The sequence below is a fragment of the Scyliorhinus torazame genome, chromosome 5 (genome assembly GCF_047496885.1).
Source record: "Scyliorhinus torazame isolate Kashiwa2021f chromosome 5, sScyTor2.1, whole genome shotgun sequence".
In the NCBI taxonomy this organism is placed as follows: domain Eukaryota; kingdom Metazoa; phylum Chordata; class Chondrichthyes; order Carcharhiniformes; family Scyliorhinidae; genus Scyliorhinus; species Scyliorhinus torazame.
Genome location: NC_092711.1, coordinates 217,549,658 through 217,577,097, shown reverse-complemented (window position 1 = coordinate 217,577,097; position 27,440 = coordinate 217,549,658). Strand labels below are relative to the sequence as shown.

The following is a 27,440-nucleotide window of genomic DNA, read 5'->3' as shown; positions in this document are numbered from 1 at the left end:
GCCTTTCCTCACAGATCGTTTATTGATTTAGTACAGAAGCAAGGCTCCTTTTCCACCCCCCACCCCCTGACAGTGTCCCTGTTGTTGCAATTTATAGTTGTACAAATACCCATCACTTGTTAAACAATGTAATTGCTGTTAAATCTCAGAATAATAATAATCTTTATTAGTGTCGCATGTAGGCTTACATTAACACTGCAATGAAGCTACTGTGAAAAGTCCCTAGTCACCACACTCCGGCGCCTGTTCGGGTACACGGAGGGAGAATTCAGAATGTCCAATTCACTTAACAAAGCACGTCTTTCGGGACTTATGGGAGGAAACCAGAGCACCCAGAGGAACCCATGCAGACGCGGGGAGAACGTGCAGACTCAACACAGACAGTGATCCAAGCCAGGAATTGAACCCGGGTTCCGGGCGCTGTGAAGCAACAGTGCTAACCACTGTGCTACCATGCCGCTAACAACACGTCAACAGGAACTTCCGGTTGACCCATGAGTTTCCCGGCGACGATGGTCCCATTGACAGCAGCAGCATCGGCAGATCCCGCTGGCGGATCGCCCCCCGCGGTGGCTGCTAAGTCCCATCCAAATTTTTCATGAAACCTGAATAATGTAATTGCCAATAATGTTGGCAACTGGTACAAGATAAATGCTATGTTAATTTTGAGATTGTAAGAACATAAGCATTGTGATAGCACCAACACCGCAATAAAACCAGCACTGCAACAACATCAAAACTGTTTTAAAAGCAGCAGGGTGGTTATTTTACAACCACAATAACAACGGCACTGAATCAACCACCAAATAATGTCTCCCAGTCGATGCTATAACTGGATGGGAAGAATGGAACTCTGCCTCAAAAGACATATAAAACCTGGAGGAACTGAGTCACAGGACTGCAAATCACTTTTAATAACAAGAAAAAAATAATTAAACATGAAAAGGTGGATTATTGTAGAATATAAGTATTTTTTCCCCCTTAACTTAACAATTTCACACAGATTTTAATATTAACATGGATTACAAAGTACACCTTAAGCTACATTGGTCTCATTAACCCACAAAGTCCCTTTTAACCAAACACGATGACTGTGGTAAGACACACTCTTCTCTGAACCCAAATGAATGTGAATTCCCCCTCAAGATCCCCCAAGGTGATTCTGATACCATGGGCTACCTTGTCTCACTGCTCTCCGTCTTCCGCACAAATGATTTTAAATTCTGCTTTCAAAGGTCACTTTCAAGTCTTCTTTTAAATTATGCTTTCCCTCTGCTTCCATCAAGGTTTTGCTTTCAGGTTTCGCACCTCACCCTTCAGGTCTCCTTTGTCTTAAAATTTTTTACACAAACTCCGAGGTCCAGCCATCGATTTCCACAATGGTTTCAAATAATGTCTCCCAAACTGCAGTAATTTCTCACAAACCTCAGCACTACGGCAGATATCCCATATGTTGTGAGTACGTCCCTAGCAAAGGCAAAGGGCATGATTTTCCCGCCCGCCAGTTGCTTGTGGCCACCCCACACCATTGGGAAACCCATGGTGGGGTGCGCTGCTGGCGCAAAGGAGAATCATGCCGGCAGAGAATCCAGCCCAGAGAGTTTGGCACTCAGCCAAATCCCCAACCCACTGCAGGAGGACCGGAGAATCACATTGTCGTGAACAGATGGAGAATCCTGTCATCTATCTTAGTTTTGACTTCATCAACTGGCTTAGATTCTTGTAACATGGGAGCAGAGAATGGCCTCCCACGTTCCAATGCCTTTCCAATTCTCTGTGACTACTGAACAGTAATCTGTTCTGGTTCCTAGTTTCTTCTGTTCCATTAACTCCAGACTTCTTGAAAATTTCTCTTCATTTCTCTAGTTTCCTTAACTAGCTGGAATTTAGATTCCTAGCATCTGTTTCCTTTATCATTTCTCCATAGTATGGTTTTTCCTCCAGCAAGTCAAAGAGAGATGATCCCTCTTTAGCCTTCTCAAATCAACTGTTTCTATCAGAGCTGTGAGAGCTGCCTTCTCTCTCATTGCCGATCTCCAATTGCTCTGATTTCCAGCTAAAGCTGAGAATAAAGGAAAGCACTTCCCACTGGAAAGTGGCCTCTGGTTGCTAAGTAATGACTTACTTCTGTTTACTTTTCACACTGTAAACCTCTCTATGCACAATACAATCACAGCTGGAATTAAAACCAACCCCTAACATCCAAACACCTTTGTCCAGCATGGATCTAACTGGAGGTTGTAGCCTTCCAGGATGAGAAACATAAAATTAAACTTTTTAAAACTATACCTTGGGCGGGATTCGCCGACCCCCCGCCGGGTCGGAGAATTGCCGGGGGGGGGGGGGGTGGCGTGAGTCCTGCCCCCGCCGACTGCCGAATTCTTCGGTGGCAGGGATTTGGCGGGGGCGGGAATCGCACGCCCCGGTCGGCGGCCGCTGTCAGCGCCCCCCCCCCGGCGATTCTCCGGCCCGTGATGGGCCGAGTGGCCGCCCGTTTATTGTCGGTCCCTTCTGCGTAAATTAGAGTAGGTCCTTAACGGCGGGACCTGGTGGCGCGGGTGGCCTCCGGGGTCCTCGGGGGGGGGGGGGGGGGAGGGGAGTGCGGGGGATCTGGCCCCGGGAGGTGCCCCCACGGTGGCCTGGCCCACGATCGGGGCCCACCGATCCGCGGGCGGGCCTGTGCCGTGGGGGCACTATTTTCCTCCGAGTCGGCTGCTATTCCTCCGCGATGGCCGACGCGGAGATGAACCCCCCTTGTGCATGCGCATGCGCCAGCTCACGCCGGCCGGCGGAGGCCCTTCAGTGCCGGTTGGCCAAGCCCCTTCCCCGCCAGCCGGCGCGGCACAAACCACTCCGGGGCTGGCCTAGCCCCTGAAGGTGCGGAGGATTCCGCATCTTTGGGGTGGCCCGACGCTGGAGACGTTCACGCCACTCCTCGGCGTCGTGACCCCCCCCCCCCCCCCCCCCCCCCGGGTAGGGGAGAATCCCGCCCCTTATTTCTAATGTTTATCAAAACAAATATAAATCACTTAAAACTACCCTTGTTTTCCTAACATACCGAAACTTTGATAACAGCAGCACTGGAAGAACACCAACTCTGTGACAACACAGAAACTTACTGAAAATGCAATACCATCAACACTGTGATAGCACCGACACTACATCAACGCCACCACTGCATCAGAATCCTGCACTACAATTACATTGACACTGCAATAACATGCACATGGCAATGAGACCAAAACTGGAATAGCAAAAATAACCTGGGAAAACACCAACACTTCCACTACTGGAACGCTAGGAACACTGTCCAAAGAGTTAGTTCTCTACCTGGGTCAGCCAAAAGATCAGTCAGTTAGCTGCCATCATCAGAGGCTCACACAGCATAATCTGAAGTGGGATGTTAGGCCACTCTTCAAGTATCACAAGATTGCTCTAGCGGATCAGATTAGCGATTAAAGAATGATCATTGCTCATGGGAAGTTGATGTGCTTCAGTAAGAACTATTGTATGGTTTCCACAACCGCAAGGAAAAGAGAAAAGATCCATTTGCCGACTCCTTTTCTCATTAAATAATTCATCATCATCTGCGATATATCTTGGCCCAGTGTACAGCTCAGTCAAGTTTCCCATTAATTTATCCTTTGAAAGGAGGAAACCTTTCAGAAGAAGAAAGGGTGCTTCAGCAGATTACTCCATTCACTAACACACTTGGAAACTGGCCAAGTCTCGATCGATCTAAAATTTCTAGTAGCAGGCTGTTACTTCCATCCTGACAATTAGTGCTGAGGAATAGCTTTCACATTGTGCGTTCGCAAAAAAGATATGCATTCGTCATTGTAATCAACCAAATGAATCCAAATCATTCTAAATGCTTCACGCATCTGTTACCAGGAAGGTCCTCCGAACTTACAAATCTTTCAATGAGCAGGAGAAACCTTGGGCTAAAACCTGGTTTTCGACAAAGGAGTTTTGATTTGCAAGCTGCACGTCCTGTTTAGAGATGAGTGATGCACTATCAATTACGACAAGACGAGAGTAGAATGTAATCGAGGCTTTATTACACAGAGATGTGTGGCCTCCTACAGCAGCTTACGAAATGGCTGCTGTTCGGAGAGCACACACATATATACTCCGCCTACTGGGCGGAGCCAGCAGGCAGAGATCTACCCCCGTATCTGTAGTACAGAGGCCTTACCGTAATACCCATATATACAATATAATACAACAGTGGTGACTACCACAATGAGAAATACAATTATTTGCGTGCTCACCATGTCTGCACAATTTAAGAACCAGCTAAGTGGATCGCGCCTTGCTTCTTTCCTTGTACCACTACTGGCTGCTAATGGGCTCAGCAGGGGAGCCTATGTGTTGTCCAGCAGCCAATCAGTTTTTGTTAATGATTTACCAGCTGTTAAAGCTGAACTACACTTGTGACCTGAAGGCTGTTGGTAATCAATTGGGAAGAGTAGAGGTGAAAGGGAATGATGCCCCAGACAAGGGGCGGAACTCCTAGATTCAGTGATGCTATCTCAGAGTCACTGGTAACCCAGGAGGGAGGGAGTGTTGTCATAGGAACCTGAGAGTAGAAGGCAGAAATCACCCATGCACCAACCCGGGTTGAGAGTGGAAGCACATTTTCAGAGAGGTCAATGTTCAGGGTCTCACATGAAGGACATTGCAATAGTGCCAGAAGAAATAGTGACCACACATGGGTGGTCAAGATGAGTGAATGTATCGCTATACATCGCATCTTATATCCACCACAGCAACAACCTCCTGCTTTGCTTAATGCACCGCTTCCCCATCTCTCACCCAGCAGTATTCCCTGCCACTTGGGACTCATACTTAACATTCACATGTAACACTTTACCCTCACAAACCGAGTAATCCTGCAGGCATCAGATCCATCTCTCACTGCCTCCACACTCCTCCAACTATTCAGCCATGGAAGCAACATCACCCAAATACTTTGACACACAGCTTCTGTCCCGCTTCCTGTTAACATGGGGCATGGAATGTCACACAGATATACTTAATGGCACCCACCTCTGTTAGGAAATGTGTTAACCTTTACCTTGCTCTTGCCTCCTGTTGTGGAAGAGGGTGATTCCTGTGCTTGGTGTACTTGACCTCCATCACTTCCTGGATGCTTGGCCTAACTTTATAATGGATATATTGGATCTAAAGGCATAAAAGTGAGGGTGGTGATTCTCACTCCAGTGTGAGGCTGCAGATGGGGCTGAAGGAAGTGGCTCAGTACTGTGACCATTGTCTCAGGTATTGCTCCTGGCTCATTGGTATGTCAGACTGTTGCACCTGGAGCTTTGATGGGTAGGCTTGTTCCCCCTCCGTTCCTTGCAGAGCTTCTCCTCTCTACCTTGTTCATCTCCTGATCAGGTTGATGAGCTAAAAGCTAGTTTAACGAATGTCCTGCTTCTCTACCTGAGTCCAGTACTCTACTCTCCTCCCTGATTTCTTTCCAGAACCTGCCACAAAAGCTTCAGCAGCTCATTGCAGCGTTTCCACCAATTCTACCTGAGCAAAAGTAAGTGAAAATACCTCACCTGCAACTTCTCGAGTGGCCATTTAAATACATCTAGAAGCGGGCCCACCTTGCCTTTCTGTGATTTCACCTTGCCTTTCTGAAGACTAACTTTGCCGAACGTCATGTGAGAGTACCTTTAAGAAATGGGTGTTTAAGAAATGTACCTTTAAGAAATGGGTGTTTATCAGTGATGTCAGAGTGTGGGTGGAGCTGGGCTGTCTGTCAGCTTTTTACTTTTGTTTTAGGTTGTTTGCTGCAGGGTGTGTTTTAGTTTCGTTTTCAGTGTTGGAGCTGAAGTCAGACAAAGCAGCTGTACTGCTGTTCTCTCTGCCATGAAAAGACTATCTCTTGATCATTTGGTGAATTCAGAATTATAAATGTTTTCAGTAGTGACTTTAACCTGATGCGCTTCTGTTAAAGGTTATGTTTTTTGTAAGTCTTCTGGATGTTACAAGGACAGCGTAAGCATTACTTAGTGTTGTACTCTTTGGCGGTTGTATTTGAATTAATGGTTGCTAAGATGTTCACTGTTTGTTTTAAAAAGGTTAACTTGAGTTCATAGAATAAACATTGTTTTGTTGTTAAAAATACTTTTCCATTTCTGCTGTACCACACCTGTAGAGTGGGCCGTGTGCTCCCCCACACCGCAATCTAGTAAAGGTTGTAGGTCAGGTGAACTCCATGATACACTTTGGGGTTCTCTAAATCCTGACCCATAACACTAAGTTTGTAAACCTGCCATCCCAGCAGCCGCTTAGGTTGTAGAGTGTATCAACGCCCAAGGAGGTGGCACGCCCACGTGCATGCTTCTCCTCAGCCCTGCTGTGTGGGCCACACAGCGGTGCTACACCACAGCAATCGCTCCAAGCCTCTGCAGCATCATAAAAAGAAGCACGATGCAAAGGTATTTATAGCCTTTCCTTTTCACAAAGGTTTCTGTGGGATACAGTTCTGAAATTAGCCTTTAAGAATAGATTTCATTGGGCTGGATTTGAAGAAAAGGGAACTGAAAGGACCAGTGGAGCAGTCAAATTCTGCACAGCAAGATCACACAAGTAGCAATGTGCTAATGACTTGCTGATCTATTTTAATGGCATTGCTTGAGCGCTAATTATTGGCCAGGGCACCTGGGCGAACTCCCTTACACTTCTTTAAAATGTGTGCCATGGGACAGGTTGTGTCCATCTGAGGGACCAGATGAACTTCTGTTCAATCTCATCCAAAAAGAAACTGCACCTTCCACAATGCGGTACTCTCTCGGTACTGCACGAACCTGGCAGCTCAGAGTTGTGTGCTCAAGCCCCTGATGTGGGGCTGGAACCCACAACCTTTTTACCCATTGTAGGAGTTCTACCAACAGAACCACTCTGAAACAAATGGGCATCATTTTCTTGAATTCTTCACTGCAATTGCACTAAGTCAACTTTCCTGAACTTTGGCGGCACGGTAGCATAGTGGTCAGCACAATTGCTTCACAGCTCCAGGGTCCCAGGTTCGATTCCCGGCTTGGGTCACTGTCTGTGCGGAGTCTGCACGTTCTCCCCGTGTCTGCGTGGGTTTCCTCCGGGTACTCCGGTTTCCTCCCACAGTCCAAAGATGTGCAGGTTAGGTGGATTGGCCATGCTAAATTGTCCTTAGTGTCCAAAATGGTTAGATGGGGCTACTGGGTTACGGGGATAGGGTGGAGGAGTGGGCTTAGGTAGGGTGCCCTTTCCAAGGGCCGTTGCAGACTCGATGAGCCAAATGGCCTCTTTCTGCACTGTAAATTCTATGATTCTGTGACGATTCTAGAGAGAATTACATCGGATTCTTCCGTTTTTCCGGGAAAGCAAGCCAGTCCTTTCAGGAATGAAATCTGGGGACACATCCACATACAAAGGGGTGGCAGAAGTTTGGAGCTTTCTTCATAAACAGCAATTGATTCCAGATCAATTGCTAAAATTTAATGCTGAGATTGATCTATATTTTGTTAACCAAGCGTATTTGGGGACAAGGGGGAAAAGAGGCTATGTGAAGTTAGACTTCAGGGGCGAGATTCTCCGACCCCCCGCCGGGTCGGAGAATCGCCGGGGCTGGCGTGAATCCCGACACGCCGGTTGCCGAATTCTCCGGCAGCGGATAATCGGCGGGGGCGGGAATCGCGCCGCGCCGGTTGGCGGGCCCCCCCGCGTGATTCTCCGGCCCGGATGGGCCGAAGTCCCGCTTCTAAAATGCCTGTCCCGCCGGCGTAGATTAAACCACCTACCTTACCGGCGGGACAAGGCGGCGCGGGCGGGCTCCGGTGTCCTGGGGGGGCGTGGGGCGATCTGGCCGTGGGGGGTGCCCCCACGGTGGCCTGGCCCGCGATCGGGGCCCACCGATCCGCGGGCGGGCCTGTGCCGTGGAGGCACTCTTTCCCTTCCGCCTTCACCACGGTCTCCACCATGGCGGAGGCGGAAGAGACTCCCTCCACTGCGCATGCGCGGGAATGCCATCAGCATTGGCGGGGCACCAAAGGCCTTTTCCGCCAGCTGGCGGGGCGGAAATTCGTCCGGCGCAGGCCTAGCCCCTTAAGGTTGGGGCTCGGCCCCCCAAGATGCGGAGCATTCCGCACCTTTGGGGCGACGTGATGCCCGACTGATTTGCGCCGTTTTGGGCGCCAGTCGGCGGACATCGTGCCGATACCGGAGAATTTCGCCCCAGATCTGCCATGATCTCATTGAATGGTAGAACAGACTTTAGGAATATAATAACCCTTATGAGGCCCAGGGTGACACACTGATCGATCCCCCTGTGGTACTCATAGACTATGAGGCTGGATGTCCAGACCCCGACGGCAAAATCGCGTTCGGTGACGGGGCGGGGAATCCAGTTTCCCGCATGAAATTGGGACTGGTGCCAGTTCGTCGATTCTCCTCCTACCCAAAAAGCCGCCGCACAGGGTATCCACCAACTGAGGCCATTGCCAGAGGACGGCCCGCTATTCTCCGCCCCTGAACTGCCGGATTCCCTATGGCGTGGATCTAATCTGGACTCAGTCCGTGGCTGCCACAATCGGGGACGGGCCGATCGGAGGGCAAGGAGGGCCTCATTCGGGACTGGGCTTTCAATGTGCGGGCGGTCGGGGTCGGGTGTGCGACCGATCGGGGGCACTATTTCCGTAGTCCAGGTCCGCGGGCTGAGTCCGCCATGGAGCATGGCGCGGCCTCTGACCCAGAAGTGCTTGGGGCCGTATCGGCAGCTGGTGCTAGCCCCCTGCAAGGCTGTGATCTGTGGCCTTTTGGAGCCGGTTTTTCTGGAGGAAAAGACCACAGTTTTCACGACAGCGTGGGGACATAGACCCTGAAATGGAGAATCCAGCCCATGATCTTCCCCGTTAGTGGGTAGAGGCTCGCCCAGCTGAGGCTCATTACCTTGCTCTGTGAAAACTGACCTGAGTTGGGGCCGGCACTTTCGTAGTCCCGACCAAGACCTGTTGTGTTGTATGTCGCCATAGCGGCCATTTTTTTTTGCCTTTAAATAAATCCCACTTAACTTACCTTCTCGGGGCCTCCCGGATCTTTGTAAGAACTGAATATGCGACTCCTGTAAGTGCGCATCCACCTCCCTAAGGAGGAGGTCGAGTCAACAATTAACTAGCAGATACTGAAAATGCCAAATTGGTTTGCAGATTGACAAGATTTTAAAGTAAAGTATTGATAAAGGACAATCACGGTTATTCCTCAACTGGTCCAATTAATGTTATGTAAATATATCTTTCAGGATTATTGCCTGCTCGATGAGTATGAAACGATACGTGGAAGCTAATATCTCTCAGAAGTCTCACACTACAATCAAGTACTTCATGAAGATGTGGAGCAGTGTGAGTGAGACCCTCATCTTCATTTTCCTCGGTGTTTCCACTGTTGGAGACAAGCACGAATGGAGTTGGCCCTATGTATGTTTCACAATGCTATTTTGCCTTGTCTGGAGAGCAGTTGGTAATTAGAATTTATTTTTTCTCTCTCTCTCTTTTCAATAACTTGCTCACTCATTCCCTTGCTCCCCTGCCAATAAAGTCCATACAAATTAGCAATTACACCTGACACATATGTGGTAACTTTTTAAAAATAAATTTAGAGTGCCCAATTCATTTTTGCCAATTAAGGGGTAATTTAGCGTGGCCAATCCACCTACCCTGCACATCTTTGGGTTGTGGGGTGAAACCCACACAAACACGGGGAGAATGTGCAAACTCCACACGGACAGTGACCCGGAGGCGGGATCGAACCTAGGACCTCAACGCCGTGAGGCAGCAGTCTAACCACTGTGCCACCTTGCTGCCCTTTATGTGGTAACTTTTAATAGGTAGAAAAGATAGAGTTGGATTTATTCCGAGCGGCCTAATCACATGGCCATTCACTTACAGCTGTCCAAGTCAAACGGCTTTCTTTCCCCATCTCCAGGTTCTTTTTTTTTAACCAATACGACAAAGTGGTTCGTCAAAATTACAACACGTTTCTGGACGTGATCGAACCAAATGGAAACGATGTCCCATAGCGAGCCCGTTTAGCCGCGTGTTTCCTGGTGCTTGCAATGCAGAGAAACACACTATTTAACGCGACTCTGTTTCGATACGGGGCCTCAGCGGGAAATGCGCGGCTGAGGCCGCACTTACTCCTGTTTTCTGCACTGAGGAGCACTGTTCGCCATTTTTAAATGAAGTCCTGATCTCTCGATGCCAGGACACGAGCCTCGAACCCCTCCAAAACTGCAACTCGCCTATAAGGGGGTCCTCGTAACCTCTCCCCTCCCCCCGCACCCCACCTACCATGCACAGGGCACCCTTGGACCCAATCACTGCCACACACAAAATGCCAGCTTGGCACCTTGGCACTGCCTGACTGGCAGTGCTACCTGGGCACCTTTGCAGTACCAGGCTGGCACCACCATGGCGCCAGGGTGCCCCCTGTCCAGAGGGAATCACCTAGGGGCCTCTTACCTCCTGGGAGCCCCCCACAAGTGCAGTTTAGTCTGGTCCCCATTCGTGGAGACCAGTACAGAATGGCGCTCGCCTGTGGTCTCCAAGGCAAAGGAGATAGATCCAAATGCCTTGGTTACTTCAGGAACTGCATAGTGAAGTGAGACTAGCTGTTTCACTCCAATGTACAGATTGGATGATTGAATGAACAAAGTGATCCCACCCACAATGGGCGGGTTTCACATCGCGATGTCTCATGAGATCGTGTTAGATCTCACGAGGTGTGGCAAGCCGGTAGATCCCGGGAGCAGGGTCTCCCAGCATTCACCGGGCATGCTGCACCACGGAGCGCTGCTTTTTGGGTGCAGCATGGCCGGTTGATCGCACCCCATTGTTTTCTCCTTGCTGCAGTATTCACTAATAGTGGACCTATCCTCACTGGAGGTTAGAAGAATGACAGACGATTGCATTGCAGCCTAAAAGACTCTGAAGGGGTTTGATACGTGGATGTTGAGACATTTTTTTCCTCTCAGGGAATCTAAAACATGGGGGCACAGTGATATGCCTTCAATAAGCACACGACGGGTGATGAATGTAACTGAGGCTTTAATACACTAAACAGCCAGCCTCCTGGTCTCTGGTCCCGAACTGAGGCGGAGGCGGAGACTAGCCACCTTTATACATGAGCCCGAGGGGAGGAGCCACAGGCAGAGCCAGCCGGGACAAGCCCAGGCATGTTCAACACAACAGAATGCAACACAGTGGTTTACCACATTCGCCCCCTGTTTAAAAAAGTGTCCGGCGGGGGTGAAGTGGTCTTAAAGGTCAAGTCTGTCGGGGGCCTTGACCTTCTGCCGTGATTGCCTCAGTCCCGGCTGTGGTGTTAGGGAGCGTGTTGTCCTCTTCTTCACACAGTTCATCATAAATGATGACATTTTCATAGAATTTACAGTGCAGAAGGAGGCCATTCAGCCCATCGAGTCTGCACCAGCTCTTGGAAAGAGCATCCTACCCAAGTCCACACCTCCACCCTATCCCCACAACCCAGTAACGCCACCCAAAACTAAGGGCAATTTTGGACACTAAGGGCAATTTATCATGGTCAATCCACCTAACCTGCACATCTTTGGACTGTGGGAGGAAACCGGAGCACCCGGAGGAAACCCACGCACACACGGGGAGGATGTGCAGACTCCGCACGGACAGTGACCCAAGCCGGAATCGAACCTGGGACCCTGGAGCTGTGAAGCAATTGAGTTATCCACAATGCTACCGTGCTGCCCAGTTGTTGAGTCGGCGAAGGGGGGGGGGAAGCGGTGTATGGGTGGAGGTGGTGGTAATCGCCGCCGGTGGGCCTGCGGATGCTAGTTCATGAGGTAGGTGAGCAGGGGTGGGGAAAGACGGTGGAGGGTCGGGGGTGGTGGTGGTGATGGCCGCTGGGGAGCCTGCTGGTGCCAAATCCCGAAGGGAGGCTGTCCTGTCGCCCGCCCTGTTATGCATATTGTGGATTGGCGTGGAGGAGCAGGACTTTGTTGACAAGGGGGTCGGATTTATGGCTCCTCACATGCTTCCTGCGCAGGACGGGCCCTGGGACTGCCAGCCAGGATGAGAGCGAGGCCCTGGAGGCGGATTTCCTGGTGGAAAGCAAACATACGCTCGTGAGGAGTCTCGTTGGTGGCTGTACACAGGAGCGACCGGATGGGGTGGAGCGCATCGGAGAGGACCTCCTGCCAGCGGGAGACTGGGAGGCTCCTATATCGTAGGGCCAGGAGGACGGTCTTCCAGACCGTCGCGTTCTCCCTCTCTATCCTATCCGGTTCCCCGGGGGTTATAGCTGGTTGTCCTGCTGGAGGCGATGTCCTTGCTGAACAGGAACTGACGCAACTCCTTGCTCATGAATGAGGATCCCCGATCACTATGGATGTAGGCGGGGAACCCGAACAAGGTGAAAAAACTGTGCAGGGCCTTGATGACGGTGGCAGAAGTCATGTCAGGGCACGGGGTGGCGAAGGGGAATCTTGAGTACTCGTCAACAATGTTGAGGAAGTACACGTTACGGTCATTGGAGGGCTGGGGCCCTTTGAAGTTGATGCTGAGGCGGTCAAAGGGGCGAGAGGCCTTTACCAGGTGTGCTCTGTCTGGCTGATGGAAGTGCGGTTTGCACTCTGCGCAGACCTGGCAGTCCCTGGTCACGATCCTGACCTTCTCGATGGAGTAAGGCAGGTTGCGAGCCTTGATGAAGAGAAAAAAACGGGTGACCCCCGGGTGACAGAGGCCATTGTGGAGGGCCCGGAGTCAGTCTACTTGTGCGCTGGCACATGTACCGTGGGATAGGGCATCTGGGGGCTCATTGAGCTTCCCAGGCAGATACAAGATATCGTAGTTGTAGGTGGAGAGCTCGATCCTGCACCTCAGTATCTTGTCATTCTTGATCTTGCCCCGCTGTGTGTTATTGAACATGAAGGCAACCGACCGTTGGTCAGTGAGGAGAGTGAATCGCCTGCCGGCTAGGTAATGCCTCCAATACCGCACAGCTTCTACGATGGCTTGGGCTTCCTTTTCGACGGAGGAGTGTCGAATTTCGGAGGCATGAAGGGTACGGGAGAAGAAAGCCACGGGCCTGCCCGCTTGGTTGAGGGTAGCGGCCAGAGCAAAGTCCGACGCAACGCTCTCCACTTGGAATGGGATGGACTCGTCCACCGCGTGCATCGTGGCTTTGGCAATATCTGCCTTGATGCGATTGAAGGCCAGTCGGGCCTCGGCCGTCAGCGGAAAAACGGTGGATTTGATAAGTGGGCGGGTCTTGTCCGCATAATTGGGAACCCACTGGGCATAGTACGCGAAGAATCCCAGGCATCTCTTAAGGGCCTTGGGGCAGTGGGGGCGGGGGAATTCCATGAGGGGGCGCCTAAGGTCGGGGTCGGGCCCTAGGACTCCGTGTTCCACGACGTAGCCGAGGATGGCTAGGCGGGTTGTGCGGAAAACGCATTTTTCTTTATTATAGGTGAGATTCAGGAGTTTAGCGGTGTGAAGGAAGTGCTGGAGGCTTACGTCATGGGCCTGCAGGTCATGGTGGCAGATGGTGACATTATCTTAGTATGGGAAAGTGGCCCGCAGCCCATACTGGTCAACCATTCGGTCCATTTCTCTTTGGAAGATCGAGACCCCATTGGTGACGCCGAAGGGCACCCTGAGGAAGTGGTAGAGGCGGCCATCTGCCTCGAAGACAGTGTATTGGTGGTCCTCTGGGTGGATAGGGAGCTGGTGGTACGCGGACTTCAAGGCATCTGTGAAGACTCGATACTGCACAATCTGGTTGACCATGTTAGATATGCGGGGGAGGGGTACACATCGAGCTGCGTGTACCAGTTGATGGTCTGACTGTAATCGATGACCATCCGGTGCTACTCCCCAGTCTTGACGACCACCACTTGGGCTCTCCAGGGGCTGATACTAGCCTCAATGATTCCCTCTCACAGGAGTCGCTGGACCTCCGACCTGATAACGGCCCTATCCTGGGCACTGTATCGTCTGCTCCTGGTAGCGACAGGCTTACAGTCCGGGGTGATGTTTGCGAAGAGCGAGGGTGGGTCGACCTTCAGGGTCGCGAGGCTACAGACGGCGAGGGGGGGCAGGGGTCCACCGAACTTTAAAGTAAGGCTCTGGAGGTGGCACTGGAAGTCGAGCCCCAGTAATAGGGCAACGCAGAGATGGGGAAGGACGTAGAGTTTGAAGTTAGCGTACTCTACGCCTTGTACAGTAAGGGTCGCGACACAGTACCCCCGGATTTCTACTGCATGGGATCCGGAAGCCAGGGAGATTTTCTGGGTCGCGGGTAAAATTGGGAGGGAGCAGCGCCTTACCATATCTGGGTGAATGAAACTGTCTGTGCTTCCGGAATCGAAAAGACAGGCCGTCTCGTGCTCGTTGATCCGGACAATCATCGTAGACTTCGCAAGGTGGTACGGCCGGTACTGGTCAAGCATGATGGAGGCGAGCTTCAGAAGGCGGTTGGTAAGGCGGTCGGAGGTAGCGGCGGCCAGCTTACGGTCGGGTGAGCCAGACTCACTGGAGGCAGTGGAGTGGTCCCAAGATGGCGGCCACCATGAGTCGTGCGTGGCAGGAGGCATCGCCGATGGCATCCAAAATGGCAGCCCCCGTGGGTCGCGCATGGCAGTTGAAGGATGTATTAAAGATGTCGGCACCCACGGGTCGCACGTGGCTGCCGAAATTGAAGATGGCGGTGTAGATGGCGGCGCCCACGGGTCAAACATGGCGGGCAAGTTCGAGATGGCAGCGAAGATGGCGGCACCCACGGGTCGCACATGGCGGGTGGCACGGCAGCTGGGGGCGGCCCCGACAGGCAGCAGGCAGCGCTGCTGGGCCTAGAGGTTTTAGGGGGAGATTGGGCCTGGCAGGCTTTTGCAAAGTGGCCCTTCTTCCCACAGCCGTTGCAAGTTGCGATCCGTGCAGGGCAGCGTTGTCTGGGGTGGCTGCCCTGGCCGCAAAAGTAGCACCTCGATCCTTCGGCGTCGCCGGGCTGCTGCGCGGCACAGGCTTGCGTCGCACCCGGGTCGGATGATGACTGTGCCCACGAGGGTGCCGTGCGGTCGGAGTATAGGCCTCCATGTTCTGGGAGGCCACCTCCAGCGAGCTGGAGAATTGTACTGTCTTTGGGAGGCCGAGTGTACCCCCTTTTACTAATCGCTGGCGGATGTAATTTGATTTCATGCCCGCGACATAAGCATCCCTGATCAGCAGCTCCGCGTGCTGGGTAACGGATATTGTCCGGCAATCACATTTCCGGCAGGGTACACGCAAAGCACGCAGGAATTCTGCAAATGATTCCCCCGGACGTTGCCATCCCGTGGCAAGGAGGTGCCTAGCATACACCTCATTAACGCACTTTACATATTGTCCCTTCAGCAGCATTATTGCCTCCGCATACGAGGAGGCGTCCCTGATGAGAAGAAAGACTCTTGGGCTCACCCGTGCGTGGAGGATCTGTTTCTTATGGAGGTCTGTGAAGTCTTCGGTGAAGGATGCGAGGTACGCTTCGAAGCAGCCTAGCCAATGCTCAAAAGTTTCTGTGGCGTTGGCTGCCTGTGGGTCCAGCTCTAGACTATCAGGCTTGAGTGATGAGTTCATCGTAAAGTTTAGTGTATTCAATTGATATGCCTTCAATAAGCACACGACGAGTGATGAATGTAACTGAGGCTTTAATACACTAAACAGCCAGCCTCCTGGCCTCTGGTCCCGAACTAGGCCAGAGGCTGAGACTAGCCACCTTTATACATGAGCCCGAGGGGAGGAGCCACAGGCGGAGCCGGCCAGGACAAGCCCAGGCATGTACAATACAACACAATGTAACACAGTGGTTTACCACACACAGTCTCAGGATAAGGTGGATTGTTTAGGGCTGAGAAATTACTTAACAGGCGGGGTTGTGAATCTTTGGAATTCTCTACCCCAGAATGTTGTGGATGCTCCTTAGCTGAACACATTCAAGGCTGTGATAGACAGATTTTTAGTCTCTGAGGAAATGAAGGGACATCGGAGTCGGTGGACAAGTGGAGTTAAAGCCCGAGATCAGCCATGGTCGTAGTGAATGGCGGAGCAGGCTTGACAGGCTGTCTGGTCTACTCCTACTTCCATTTCTTTTGTTCTTGTTCAGGAAATGAACCTTCAATAAGAGAGCAGAATGGAGATAAGAAAGCGTTTGATTTTACCTCTCTCCCCGCGAAGGAAAGCAAATTCCTGTGCCTGTTACCTCACTTCTCGTGACATTGCCCAGATTGAAATCTTGCCATGCAAAAAATCATGGGAAAGGATTCACATATCCCACTAGTTTGCAACAACTGAGGCATTGACATGCTCTGGCAACATGACACTTACTTCAGAACCAAATCAAGTCTAGTTTCTAGTCAGTATAGTGTGTGAATTTATACTCTGGAAATTGAAACCCAAGCTAACTGGCATGAAGTAACTAATACCTTTTTCGAAATATATGTATTTTAGCTGCAATTTGTAGAGGAAGCAAGAAGGAATAGTGGCTGAGAAGATTAATGTTGGCTGAAGAAAAAACAGTGTACATCAAGAGATACAATTTATTATGGGTTCTTGGAAGTTTGGGAATGGCTCCTGGTGAAGCAAATGATCTCTTCCCATGTCCAATATTTCTGTCAAGCAAGAGATTGTGGAGAGTGCAGCGTCTCACAAAATTTGAACTCGACTCGCAAAGGACAATGTGTGAAGCAGACCTGCTTGTTGTATCAGGATTTGCTATTATTCTAGCATGATATTCAGGCAGAGCTGAGTAATAGTTTGCCTGGTAGATGATCCCTGACTCTGCCAAACCTGCTCACCACCTACAAGGCGCAAGTCAGGAGCATGGTGGAATACTCTCCACTTGCCTGGATGAGTGCAGCTCCAACAACACTAAAGAAATCAGTCACCATCCAGGACAAAGCAGCCTGCTTGATTGGCACTCCTTCCACAAACACTCAATCCTTCCACCATAGGCAAACAGTGGCAGTCATGTGCACCATCTACAAGATGCACTGCAGGAACTCACCAGGACTCCTCAGGTAGCACCTTCCAAACCCATGACCTCCACCACATGGAAGGACAGGGGCAGCAGATGCATGGGGAAATACCACCACCTGGAGGTTACCCTCAAAGCCACACACCAGCCTGAACCATATTGCCGTTCCTTCACTGTCGCTAGGTCAAAATCCCTGACTAACAGCATTGTCGATGGATCTACACCACATGGACTGCAGATCGCAAAGAAGGTGGTTCATCACCACTATATCAAAGGCAGTTGGGGTTAGGAATAAATGCTGGCCTAGCCAGTAAAACCCACATCCTGTGAAAGAATACGGTCAAACAAATGTGATTTCTTGTGAGCTGTAATGCTTCCTCGAATGTCAAAATTAATTGGAAAAAAAAACACACTGAGAAAACTCAATTTTCGAGAAGCAGATAACAACTATCTGTTCCTGAGAAGATAACTGAGCTGCTTTTCAGGGGGTGTGAGAAGGCGAAAGAATTTAATTTTCTCAATTTTATCACCTTCAGACTTTCCAGCAGCTGGCAATGTCTGGTAACAGATTTTCTCCTCGATTTCCTTTTTGTTCTCAGGCGTCATTTTCCTGACATTTATCGTGAATAAAGTCCGTGTGAATGTCGTGACGACAAAGGATCAGTTCATCATCGCCTATGGTGGCTTGCGAGGGGCAATCTGCTTCTCCCTGGTTTTCTTGCTTCCAAATTTCCCTCAGAAGAAGTTATTCACGACGGCTACTATAGTGGTCATCTTTTTCACAGTCTTTGTTCAGGTAAGCAGGGATACGCCTAATTATGGTGTGCTATTAATATGTTCCGTACATCGTCAAGACATGAGAAATATTTATGATCCCTTTTGTTGTGATATATGGGTCATGGCCAAAGTCCCTCAGCAGTGGATGCCATTTTCAGTAACTGAGTATGTACATACCTGGCAAATAGGCATCTGCATTAAACTTTCACTGCTGCCTGGATTAAACGGTTCTTATAACCCTCAACACATACAGAAGGATGATGGCAAGTCCCCCACTGTTCCATAAATCACAAGCTAAGTGCAAATGAGAAAGGTCACCAAGCCCATTTAAGACTATGTGCCTAGGCAGGAAATTAAAACTTCCCAATGTGTAACTGCATTTTTCTCATTAGAATTTCCACTTGTTGCTCTCTCCAGAAGGCAACTCAAAGTATTCAATGCTCTTTGCATTAAGTGGTTCTTCCTGACATCAGTCCGACACCCCCTCTCCCGGACTGACCCCCCCCCCCCCCCGTTTACCCCCGTCTACCCCCCCGTCTCGGACTGACCACCCATCCCCCGGCCTGGACTGACCACCACCCCCTCCCGGACCTGATCACCCACCCCCATCAGTGACTGACCACCTGCTCCCGCCGGTCTGACCCCACCCTCTCCCGGACTCATCCACCCCTCCCACCTTCCAGTCTGAACCCTCCCCCCTCCGAGACGGATCTCCCCCTGCACGCCCCCCCTATAAAAAGGGGGAGTGACTTATCTCTCTGCACCCAGTTACTCCACGCCGATTCCGATGCAGCCGGGGACTGCTTCGCTGCTCCTGTCTCTCCCAGCCTGAGAGAGGAAGGTTGGGAGAGACAGGAACTTGACAATGTCAGCGACGGTAAGTCAGTCGATAGTGCCAACCCAATGGAGGAAATGATGGGTCATAAAGGTTTTAGAAGCAAAATGGATAACTATTTTAAAGATCATAATTTTAAGGGTATTAGTAAAGGTCAGGGGGGTTGGAACGAAATGGGTAGCTCTTTCAAGAATGGGTGCAGGCAAGGTGAGCCTTTTAATCTAACCTCGAGGATTTGGGCCTTATTCATAGTTTGTGTGCTCCTCAGTTTTATTCCGACAGATGATACTTACCCGTCCATATTTTTAAAAGTGTTTTTATTGAGTTTTCACATCTTATGTTTCACAATTCATAGGTTACATATTATAAAACCACGTCAAAAAGGAAAATAAAAAAAGACAAACAGAAATCAGTGCATATATTTACCGGCAATTGTCTTCCCACCTGCTGTGGCCGTGGCCCCTTTTTATTCAGCATACATATGTTACATTCCCCAGTATGGCCAGAGCACGCATGGACAAGTGTCTATTTACAGTTTGGTTTGGGCTTCAGCTTGCCCTTGGGCCAGTTCCTTGCGGCTTTGTCCCTTGTCCCACTCGTTCTCTTTGCATATCTTTGCCCCCTCCCAACACCCGTTCCCCCCATTCCCAATCCCCTTTCCTTTCCCTCTTTGTCCCTTGACTCATTTGTGTCTCCCCCTCCCCCCCCCTAAAAAGTTGGTGAACGGCTTCCACGACCTGTGGAAGTTCTCTTCCAACCTCTGGGTGCCAAATGTTATTTTCTCCAGCCTGAGATATTCCGCCAGGTCAGCCAGCCAGTCCGTAGCTGCCGATTGCTACCTGGGCAGGACCTCCGGTGGACGATCAGGGAGGCAAAGGCTAGGGCGTCAGCCTCCCCTCCCCATGAAGAGCTCCGGCAGATCAGAAACCTCGAAGACTGCCACTTTTGGGCACGGCTCCACCCTCACCCCCACAACCAGGGACATTGCCTTAAAGAGGTAATTGCTGTCCAGAACCCGACAAGTCAAGGCAGGCCCAGAACATGTGGGTGTGGTTGGCTGGGTCTCCCTGTCCCCGTTCAAATTTGTCCTCCACCTCCGGAAAGAACCCACTCATTTGGGTTCTGGTTAGGTGCTCGCTGTGCACCACCTTTAGCTGCATTAGGCTCAGCCCTGCGCATGTGGAGGTGAAGTTCGCCCTGTGTAGTGTTTCGATCCAGAGTCCTCACCCTATCTCTATGCCTAGTTCCTCCTCCCATTTATTCCTTGTCACGTCCAGGGAGCAGTTTACCTGCTCCAAATGTCGCCCGTACAGGCTCGCACAGTTTCTCTTCCCTAGGTCGCCTGCGTCCAGCAGTTCCTCTACTAACCAGTGTCCTGTTTTCTGGGGATACGTCGTTATTTCCTTACAGACAAAGCTTTTGACCTGAATGTATCCCAGGTTGTTTCCTCTTGGTAACTGGAAATAGAGTCCTTAATCTATCATCCTGTAAATGTCCCTAACCATCAGTGTCCCCACGTCCTGTCTCCATCTTTTGAAGGTATCGTCCATGATGCGGGGGGTGAGCCTGTGTTTGTTGCAGATGGGGGGCATGATGGACATTTTCATTAAGCCGAGGTTTTGCCTAATTTGGCAACATGCCTGGAGTGTGGCTACTACCACTGCGCTCCTCAAGTGTTTGGCTGGGGTTGGGGGGGGGGGGGGGGGGCGGGAATAGGAGAGTATCTGTGACCTGTCCCGGAAGAGATCCCAGTGGTCCATGATGTGTTTGGTGTTCTAGATCACAAACAGGTCACCAACACTGGAATTGGTGCAACTCTATTTTATTATAAGGTTAACTATATTAACATACTTGAACTGTGGGTAAATGCAAGACCAGCTTTAACTGTTGACCCTTGCCTAGTCCTAACCAGGTGACGCACTCAGCACATGGTGAATGTCTGTGTTGCAGGCTGTGAGCTCTGTGCTCCGAGCTGCTCCTGTCCCCTGTCTTTATAGTGCGTGTGCTCTCACTGGTGATTGGCTGCGGTGTTGTGTATGCTGATTGGTCCCACTGCATGTCCATCAGTGTGTGTGTGTGTGTCTGCACCATAATATACTGGTGTATATTATGACATCCCCCTTTTATATAAAGAACATGTGCCTGCGTGACAATAAATATTGTGTAGTGAATGTACCTGAATATGTCTGTGTGAGTTATTTACATGACTATGTACATGAGGCTAATCTATTTACACGGGAAGGTGCCTAGTGCAGCGAAATTGGGTGTCACACCAACAACGAAATGAACATTATATACAAACTACTGGAACGATGAAATAGGATCACAGAACAGATCAAAGAGTCCAACATTGTAAAACTCATAAGTCAAGTCTCTGAGGTGGGCGACGAATTCTGGTTGACCGTCAGGGTGGCACACCACTCGCCATCTGGATCAATGCTGTGCACCGACAGCGGCTGGTGGTTTTGATTCGGAGACAGCCAGTTCTTTGTTATAACAGCGACTTGAAAAGGCTCCCTCGGGTCCTCGGTGTCACTGATCTGCGGGAAGTCTGAATCGGACTCGGTGAACGTGAGTTGAATTGCCCGAACGTTCCTGCGAGGCTGGCTGTAGCAATGCGAATTGGCAGACTGAGCTGCTCGACAGCGGGCAGCATAGTGGCCAAGTCAGCCACATCGTAGGCATTGTTGCGATTTTGCAGGACATTGCAGCTTTAAATGGGCGGAGCACAGTTGCCACGCGTCGTGACGTCAGTACGCTCGTTGCGCCACCGCGCATGCGCGGTGCGGTCCTGCACGGTGCGCGCCTGCGCATCATGTTCCTCCACATCACCGTTCCCTCGTTTGGCGCGTACAAGCGCGGGAGGCCGCAAAAAACACACAAAATGGCCGCCCTCATCCAGGCTGCAGCCTTGGAGGTGTTCAATTGTTTGGACCCGTTTCGCCTCGTGGGGACCTTGCCGCACCGTTTCAGCCACCTGTATGTGGGAGTACCGGCTGGTGGCATTTTCATGCAGGACACAGGGCTCGATGGCAGTCGCCAGGGTGAGTTGCTTAATTTTGAAGAGCTGCTGACGCAGGGGGTACGACAGAACACCAAACACGATCTGGTCGCGTGTCATGGAGTCGGAGGTGGGCCCGTAGCTGCAGGACTGCGCAAGGATGCGGTGGTGTGTTAAAAAGGATTGGAAAGGCTCGTCCTTACCCTGCAAGCGCTGCTGAAACAGGTATCTTTCGAAGCTTTCATTGACCTCTATGCTGAAGTGGGTATCGAATTTGAGGAGAACCGTCTTGTACTTTGTCTTGTCCTCGTCGTCTGCGAATGTGAGGGAGTTGAAGATGTGGATGGCGTGTTGCCCGGCCGTGGAGAGGAGCAGAGCAATCTTCCTGGTGTCCGAGGCGTTCTCCCTGTCCGTGGCTTTGAGGAAGAGCTGGAAGCGCTGTTTAAAAATCTTCCAATTGAATTGACCCCGAGATTGCCGGCGATGCGGAGCGGCGGCGGCGGGTTGAAGATCTCCATACTTCAGGATGCCGGAATGCTGATTAGTTGCAGGTGGGTCTCAGAATTGCTAGTATGCAACCACTCCTTGTACCATGATGTTTTGGGTGTTCTGGATCACAAAAAGGTCACCAACACTGGAAGTGGTGCAACTCTATTTTATTATAAAGTTAACTATATTAACATACTTGAACTGTGGGTAAACGCAATACCAGCTTTAACTGTTGACCCTTGCCTAGTCCTAACCAGGTGATGCACTCAGCACATGGTAAATGTCTGTGTTGCAGGCTGTGAGCTCTGTGCTCTGAGCTGGCTGCTACTTGAATGAGCGGGAACTCCCCTGTCCCCTGTCTTTATAGTGCGTGTGCTCTCACTGGTGATTGGCTGCGGTGTTGTGTATGCTGATTGGTCCCAATGCATGTCCATCAGTGTGTGTGTGTGTGTCTGCACCATAATATACTGGTGTATATTATGACAGCTGAGGCTCGGAGGGATGTCCCTATGTAGGAACTGTCTTCCACCTTCACCCATTCTGCCCTCCGTTCCTTCATCCATCCCTGTACACTTTCTGCGGTGGTCGCCCAATGGTAGAACTGTAGGTTTGGGAGGACAAGGCCTCCTATGTTTATTTTACTTTGCTGGACCTTCTTTTGAATCCTTGGGCTCTTCCCCCCCCCCCCCCCCCCTCTCTCCACACACACCCCACCTCCTCCCCCACACAAATACCATGATTAGTTTGTTGACTGCATTGCAAAAGGCCTTGGGGAAGTAGATCAGGTGGGATCTGAACAGAAAGAGGAACCTGGGCAGCACGTTCATTTTGATTGCACTCTCTCTGTGAGGGAGAGTGGGAGTGAGTCCCACCTCTGCAGGTCCCTTTAGACTTCCTTTACCAGGCACATCAGGTTCCATTTATGGATCCATGTCCAGTCGTGGGCTACGTGGACCCCCAGCTAGCAACATTTTGTGATGGCTTGTTTGAATGGCAGTCCCTCCAACTCTGCCCCTCCCCACTGTGTTCATAGGGAAGATCTCGCTCTTACACAGGTTAAGCTTTTAGCCTGAGAAGGCTCCGAACTTCTTTAGGGTTTTCCTCCCCTTCCATGCTGGTTCGGGGATTCAAGATGTACAAGAGCGGACCATCCGCATAGAGTGAAGCTGTGTGCTCTCTGTCCTGCCTTTGGATACTTCTCCACCCCTTCACCGCTCTGAGGGCGATCACCAGTGGCTCGAATGCCAGAGCAAACAGCAGCGAGGATAGCTGGCTTTCCTGTCTCATGCTTCTATGCAGCCAAATGTAGTTAGAGCTGGTGGTGTTTGTCTGTATGCTCGCCGTGGGAGAACTGTACAGTAGTTTCACCCAGGAGGTGAGCCCTGGTCCAAACCTTAACCATTCCAATACCTCTGGGAGGTACTTCCATTCAACTCTGTCAAAGACCTTTTCTGTGTCCAAGGAGATGGTCACTTCTGGTGTTCTCTCCCTGGGTGGGGTCGTTATCATGTTCAGCAGGCGCCATCTGGCCCCGGCGCATTTCCAACCTGCATAGAGTTGATACTCTCCATGACTTCCTCCAGTTCTAATGGTGCTTCCAGGTCCCATCTCTTATCTTCCCCCACGACTGGCATTTCCAGTCCGTCGAGGAACTGTTTCATCCCCAAGTCCCCCTCGTGGGGCTTGGAGGTGTATGGTCCCCGGTAAAAGGTTGAAAAGGGTTTGTTGATCCTTATTGGCGTGGCAACCAGCTGACCACTCCTGTCCCTGAACTGGGCTATTTTCCTCGTGGCTGCTTTCTCAGCTGGTGAGCCAGCAGGCAGCTGGCTTTGTCTCCATGTTGTGAGAAGGTTCCCCCTTGTCTGATGGAGCTTTTGCTCCGCGTTCCTACTGGTGAGCAGGTCAAAGTCCATCTGTAGCTCTTTTCTCTCCACCAGTAATTTCATGGTTGGGATCGAGGAGTAGCACCGATCCACCTCCAGTATGGCATTGACCAGCTGCTGCCTGGCCACCTTCTCCTTCCCATCATTGCCTGCCTTGGACACAATAATTTCCCCCCTTATCACTGTCTTCAGTGCCTTCAGAACGCGGAGGGTGAGACCTCCCCATTCTGGATGATGGTAACCCATTTATGGCCTGTGATATCCATCGCGGAATGCTTTATAGGCCAGTAGGGCCATGTCATGTCCAGCCTCCATGAGGCTTTGTGGCCAGCCCAGCTCCAACCTCACATCCACGTAGTATGGAGCTTGGTCAGTGATTACGATTGCGGAGTGCTCCACTCCTACTACCCTTGGAAGCATCGCTTTCCCCACTACAGAAAAGTCATCTTAGTATATACTCTGTGTACCTGAGAGAAGAAGGAGAACTCCTTCTCCCCTTGGTTCACAACCACCCTCATCGCTGTAAATGCAGTCCTCTTATTAAGCAGTATGGCCACCCTCCTCACTCTCATCCTGCAGTATGATCGGTAAGTCTGTCCCACAGTAGTTGTTCTCCCTCGAGTGAGTCTCCTGGAGGAAGACTATGTTGGCTCTCAGAGTTTTCAGATGGGTGAAGACTCTGGATCTTTTCACCAGGTCATTAAGTCCGTTGATGTTGCAGATGACTATTCTGACAGGGGGCATTTCAGTTCCCCCCTTCCTGTGGGGTCAACCATACTTGCCTTGTGGCTGCGCTCCTGCACTCCGGGGTTTCCCTTTGCTTGGGGGCCCTCTGAGTTGGATGTTTGAGGTGCCCTTGTTTCCATTGTTGCCATGTCCATCGTAGCAAGCCTTCGACTTCTCCCGCCAGGCCTCGATTTTCCCCCAGAGCCTGTATGCCCCCCCCCTCCACCCAACCCTTTCCCCTCTGCTCTCCCCCCATCTGGAGTTTCCCCCCCCCCTTGCTGCCAAGCACTCTCTCCCCAGTGGGAGTTGTGCCACAGGACTCCCCTTGCCTGTATTTCGATGTGCTAGCTCACCCACTAGTGTGGTGCCCCCCCCTCCCCGGGATCGATCCACACCTTTCCATGACCATTGGGATTCTCTTCCTCCCTTCCTCATCCCTTTCCAGCATTTGTGCCACATATTCCATAGGGTCCCTGCCCTCATTACCCACCGATAGGCCCACAATGTGGAGGACTTAGCGGGATGAACGGTTCTCTTGGCCTTCGACCAACCCCCTTAGATCCCTTGCGTCAAAGAACAAAGAACAAAGAAATGTACAGCACAGGAACAGGCTCTTCGGCCTTCCAAGCCCGTGCCGACTTTGCTGCCCGACAAACTACAATCTTCTACACTTCCTGGGTCCGTATCCCTCTATTCCCATCCTATTCATGTATTTGTCAAGATGCCCCTTAAATGTCACTATCGTCCCTGCTTCCACCACCTCCTCCGGTAGCGAGTTCCAGGCACCCACTACCCTCTGTGTAAAAAAAAAAAAAAAAAAAAACCTGCCTCGTACATCTACTCTAAACCTTGCCCCTCTCAACTTAAACCTATGCCCCCTAGTAATTGACCCCTCTACCCTGAGGAAAAGCCTCTGACTATCCACTCTGTCTATGCCCCTCATAATTTTGTAGACCTCTATCAGGTCGCCCCTCAACCTCCGTCGTTCCAGTGAGAACAAACCGAGTTTATTCAACCGCTCCTCATAGCTAATGCCCTCCATACCAGGCAACATTCTGGTAAATCACTTCTGCACCCTCTCTAAAGCCTCCACATCCTTCTGGTAGTGTGGCGACCAGAATTGAACACTATACTCCAAGTGTGGCCTAACTAAGGTTCTATACAGCTGCAATATGACTTGCCAATTCGTATACTGAATGCCCCGGCCAATGAAGGCAAGCATGCCGTATGCCATCTTGACTACCTTCTCCACCTGTGTTGCCCCTTTCAGTGACCTGTGGACCTGCACTCCTAGATCTCTCTGACTTTCAATACTCTTGAGAGTTCTACCATTCACTGTATATTCCCTACCTGCATTAGACCTTCCAAAATGCATTACTTCACATTTGTCCGGATTAAACTCCATCTGCCATCTCTCCGCCCAAGTCTCCAAACAATCTAAATCCTGCTGTATCCTCTGACAGTCATCGCTATCCGCAATTCCACCAACCTTTGTGTCGTCTGCAAACTGACTAATCAGACCAGTTACATTTTCCTCCAAATCATTTATATATACTCCAAACAGCAAAGGTCCCAGCACTGATCCCTGTGGAACACCACTGGTCACAGCCTTCCAATTAGAAAAGCATCCTTCCATTGCTACTCTCTGCCTTCTATGACCTAGCCAGTTCTGTATCCACCTTGCCAGCTCACCCCTGATCCCGTGTGACTTCACCTTTTGTACTAGTCTACCATGAGCCCCTTGTCAAAGGCCTTACTGAAGTCCATATGGACAACATCCACTGCCCTACCTGCATCAATCATCTTTGTGACCTCTTCGAAAAACTCTATCAAGTTAGTGAGACACGACCTCCCCTTCACAAAACCATGCTGCCTCTCACTAATATGTCCATTTGCTTCCAAATGGGAGTAGATCCTGTCTCGAAGAATTCTCTCCAGTAATTTCCCTACCACTGAAGTAAGGCTCACCGGCCTGTAGTTCCCTGAATTATCCTTGCTACCCTTCTTAAACAGAGGAACAACATTGGCTATTCTCTAGTCCTCCGGGACATCACCTGAAGACAGTGAGGATCCAAAGATTTCTGTCAAGGCCTCAGCAATTTCCTCTCCAGCCTCCTTCAGTATTCTGGGGTAGATCCCATCAGGCCCTGGGGACTTATCTACCTTAATATTTTTCAAGACGCCCAACACCTCGTCTTTTTGGATCTCAATGCGACCCAGGCTATCTACACACCCTTCTCCAGACTCAACATCTACCAATTCCTTCTCTTTGGTGAATACTGATGCAAAGTATTCATTTAGTACCTCGCACATTTCCTCTGGCTCCACATATAGATTCCCTTGCCTATCCTTCAGTGGGACAACCCTTTCCCTGGCTACCCTCTTGCTTTTTATGTACGTGTAAAAAGCCTTGGGATTTTCCTTAACCCTATTTACCATTGACTTTTCGTGACCCCCTTCTAGCCCTCCTGACTCCTTGCATAAGTTCCTTCCTACTTTCCTTATATTCCACACAGGCTTTGTCTGTTCCCAGCCTTTTAGCCCTGACAAATGTCTCCTTTTTCTTTTTGACGAGGCCTACAATATCTCTCGTTATCCAAGGTTCCCGAAAATTGCCGTATTTATCATTCTTCCTCACAGGAACATGCCGGTCCTGAATTCCTTTCAACTGACACTTGAAAGCCTCCCACATGTC

At 50.6% G+C, this 27,440-nt stretch overlaps 1 protein-coding gene across 1 annotated transcript in view; it reads left to right on the top strand.

The window, feature by feature from the left end:
- The window catches only part of LOC140420946 (sodium/hydrogen exchanger 2-like), a 230,708-nt gene that overhangs the window by 103,905 nt on the left and 99,363 nt on the right, over nt 1–27,440 (top strand). Inside the window, exons 4-5 of the mRNA XM_072505131.1 lie at nt 9,293–9,510; nt 17,634–17,830. Coding sequence (XP_072361232.1) covers nt 9,293–9,510; nt 17,634–17,830 — 415 coding nt within the window. The remainder of the gene's footprint in view (nt 1–9,292; nt 9,511–17,633; nt 17,831–27,440) is intronic.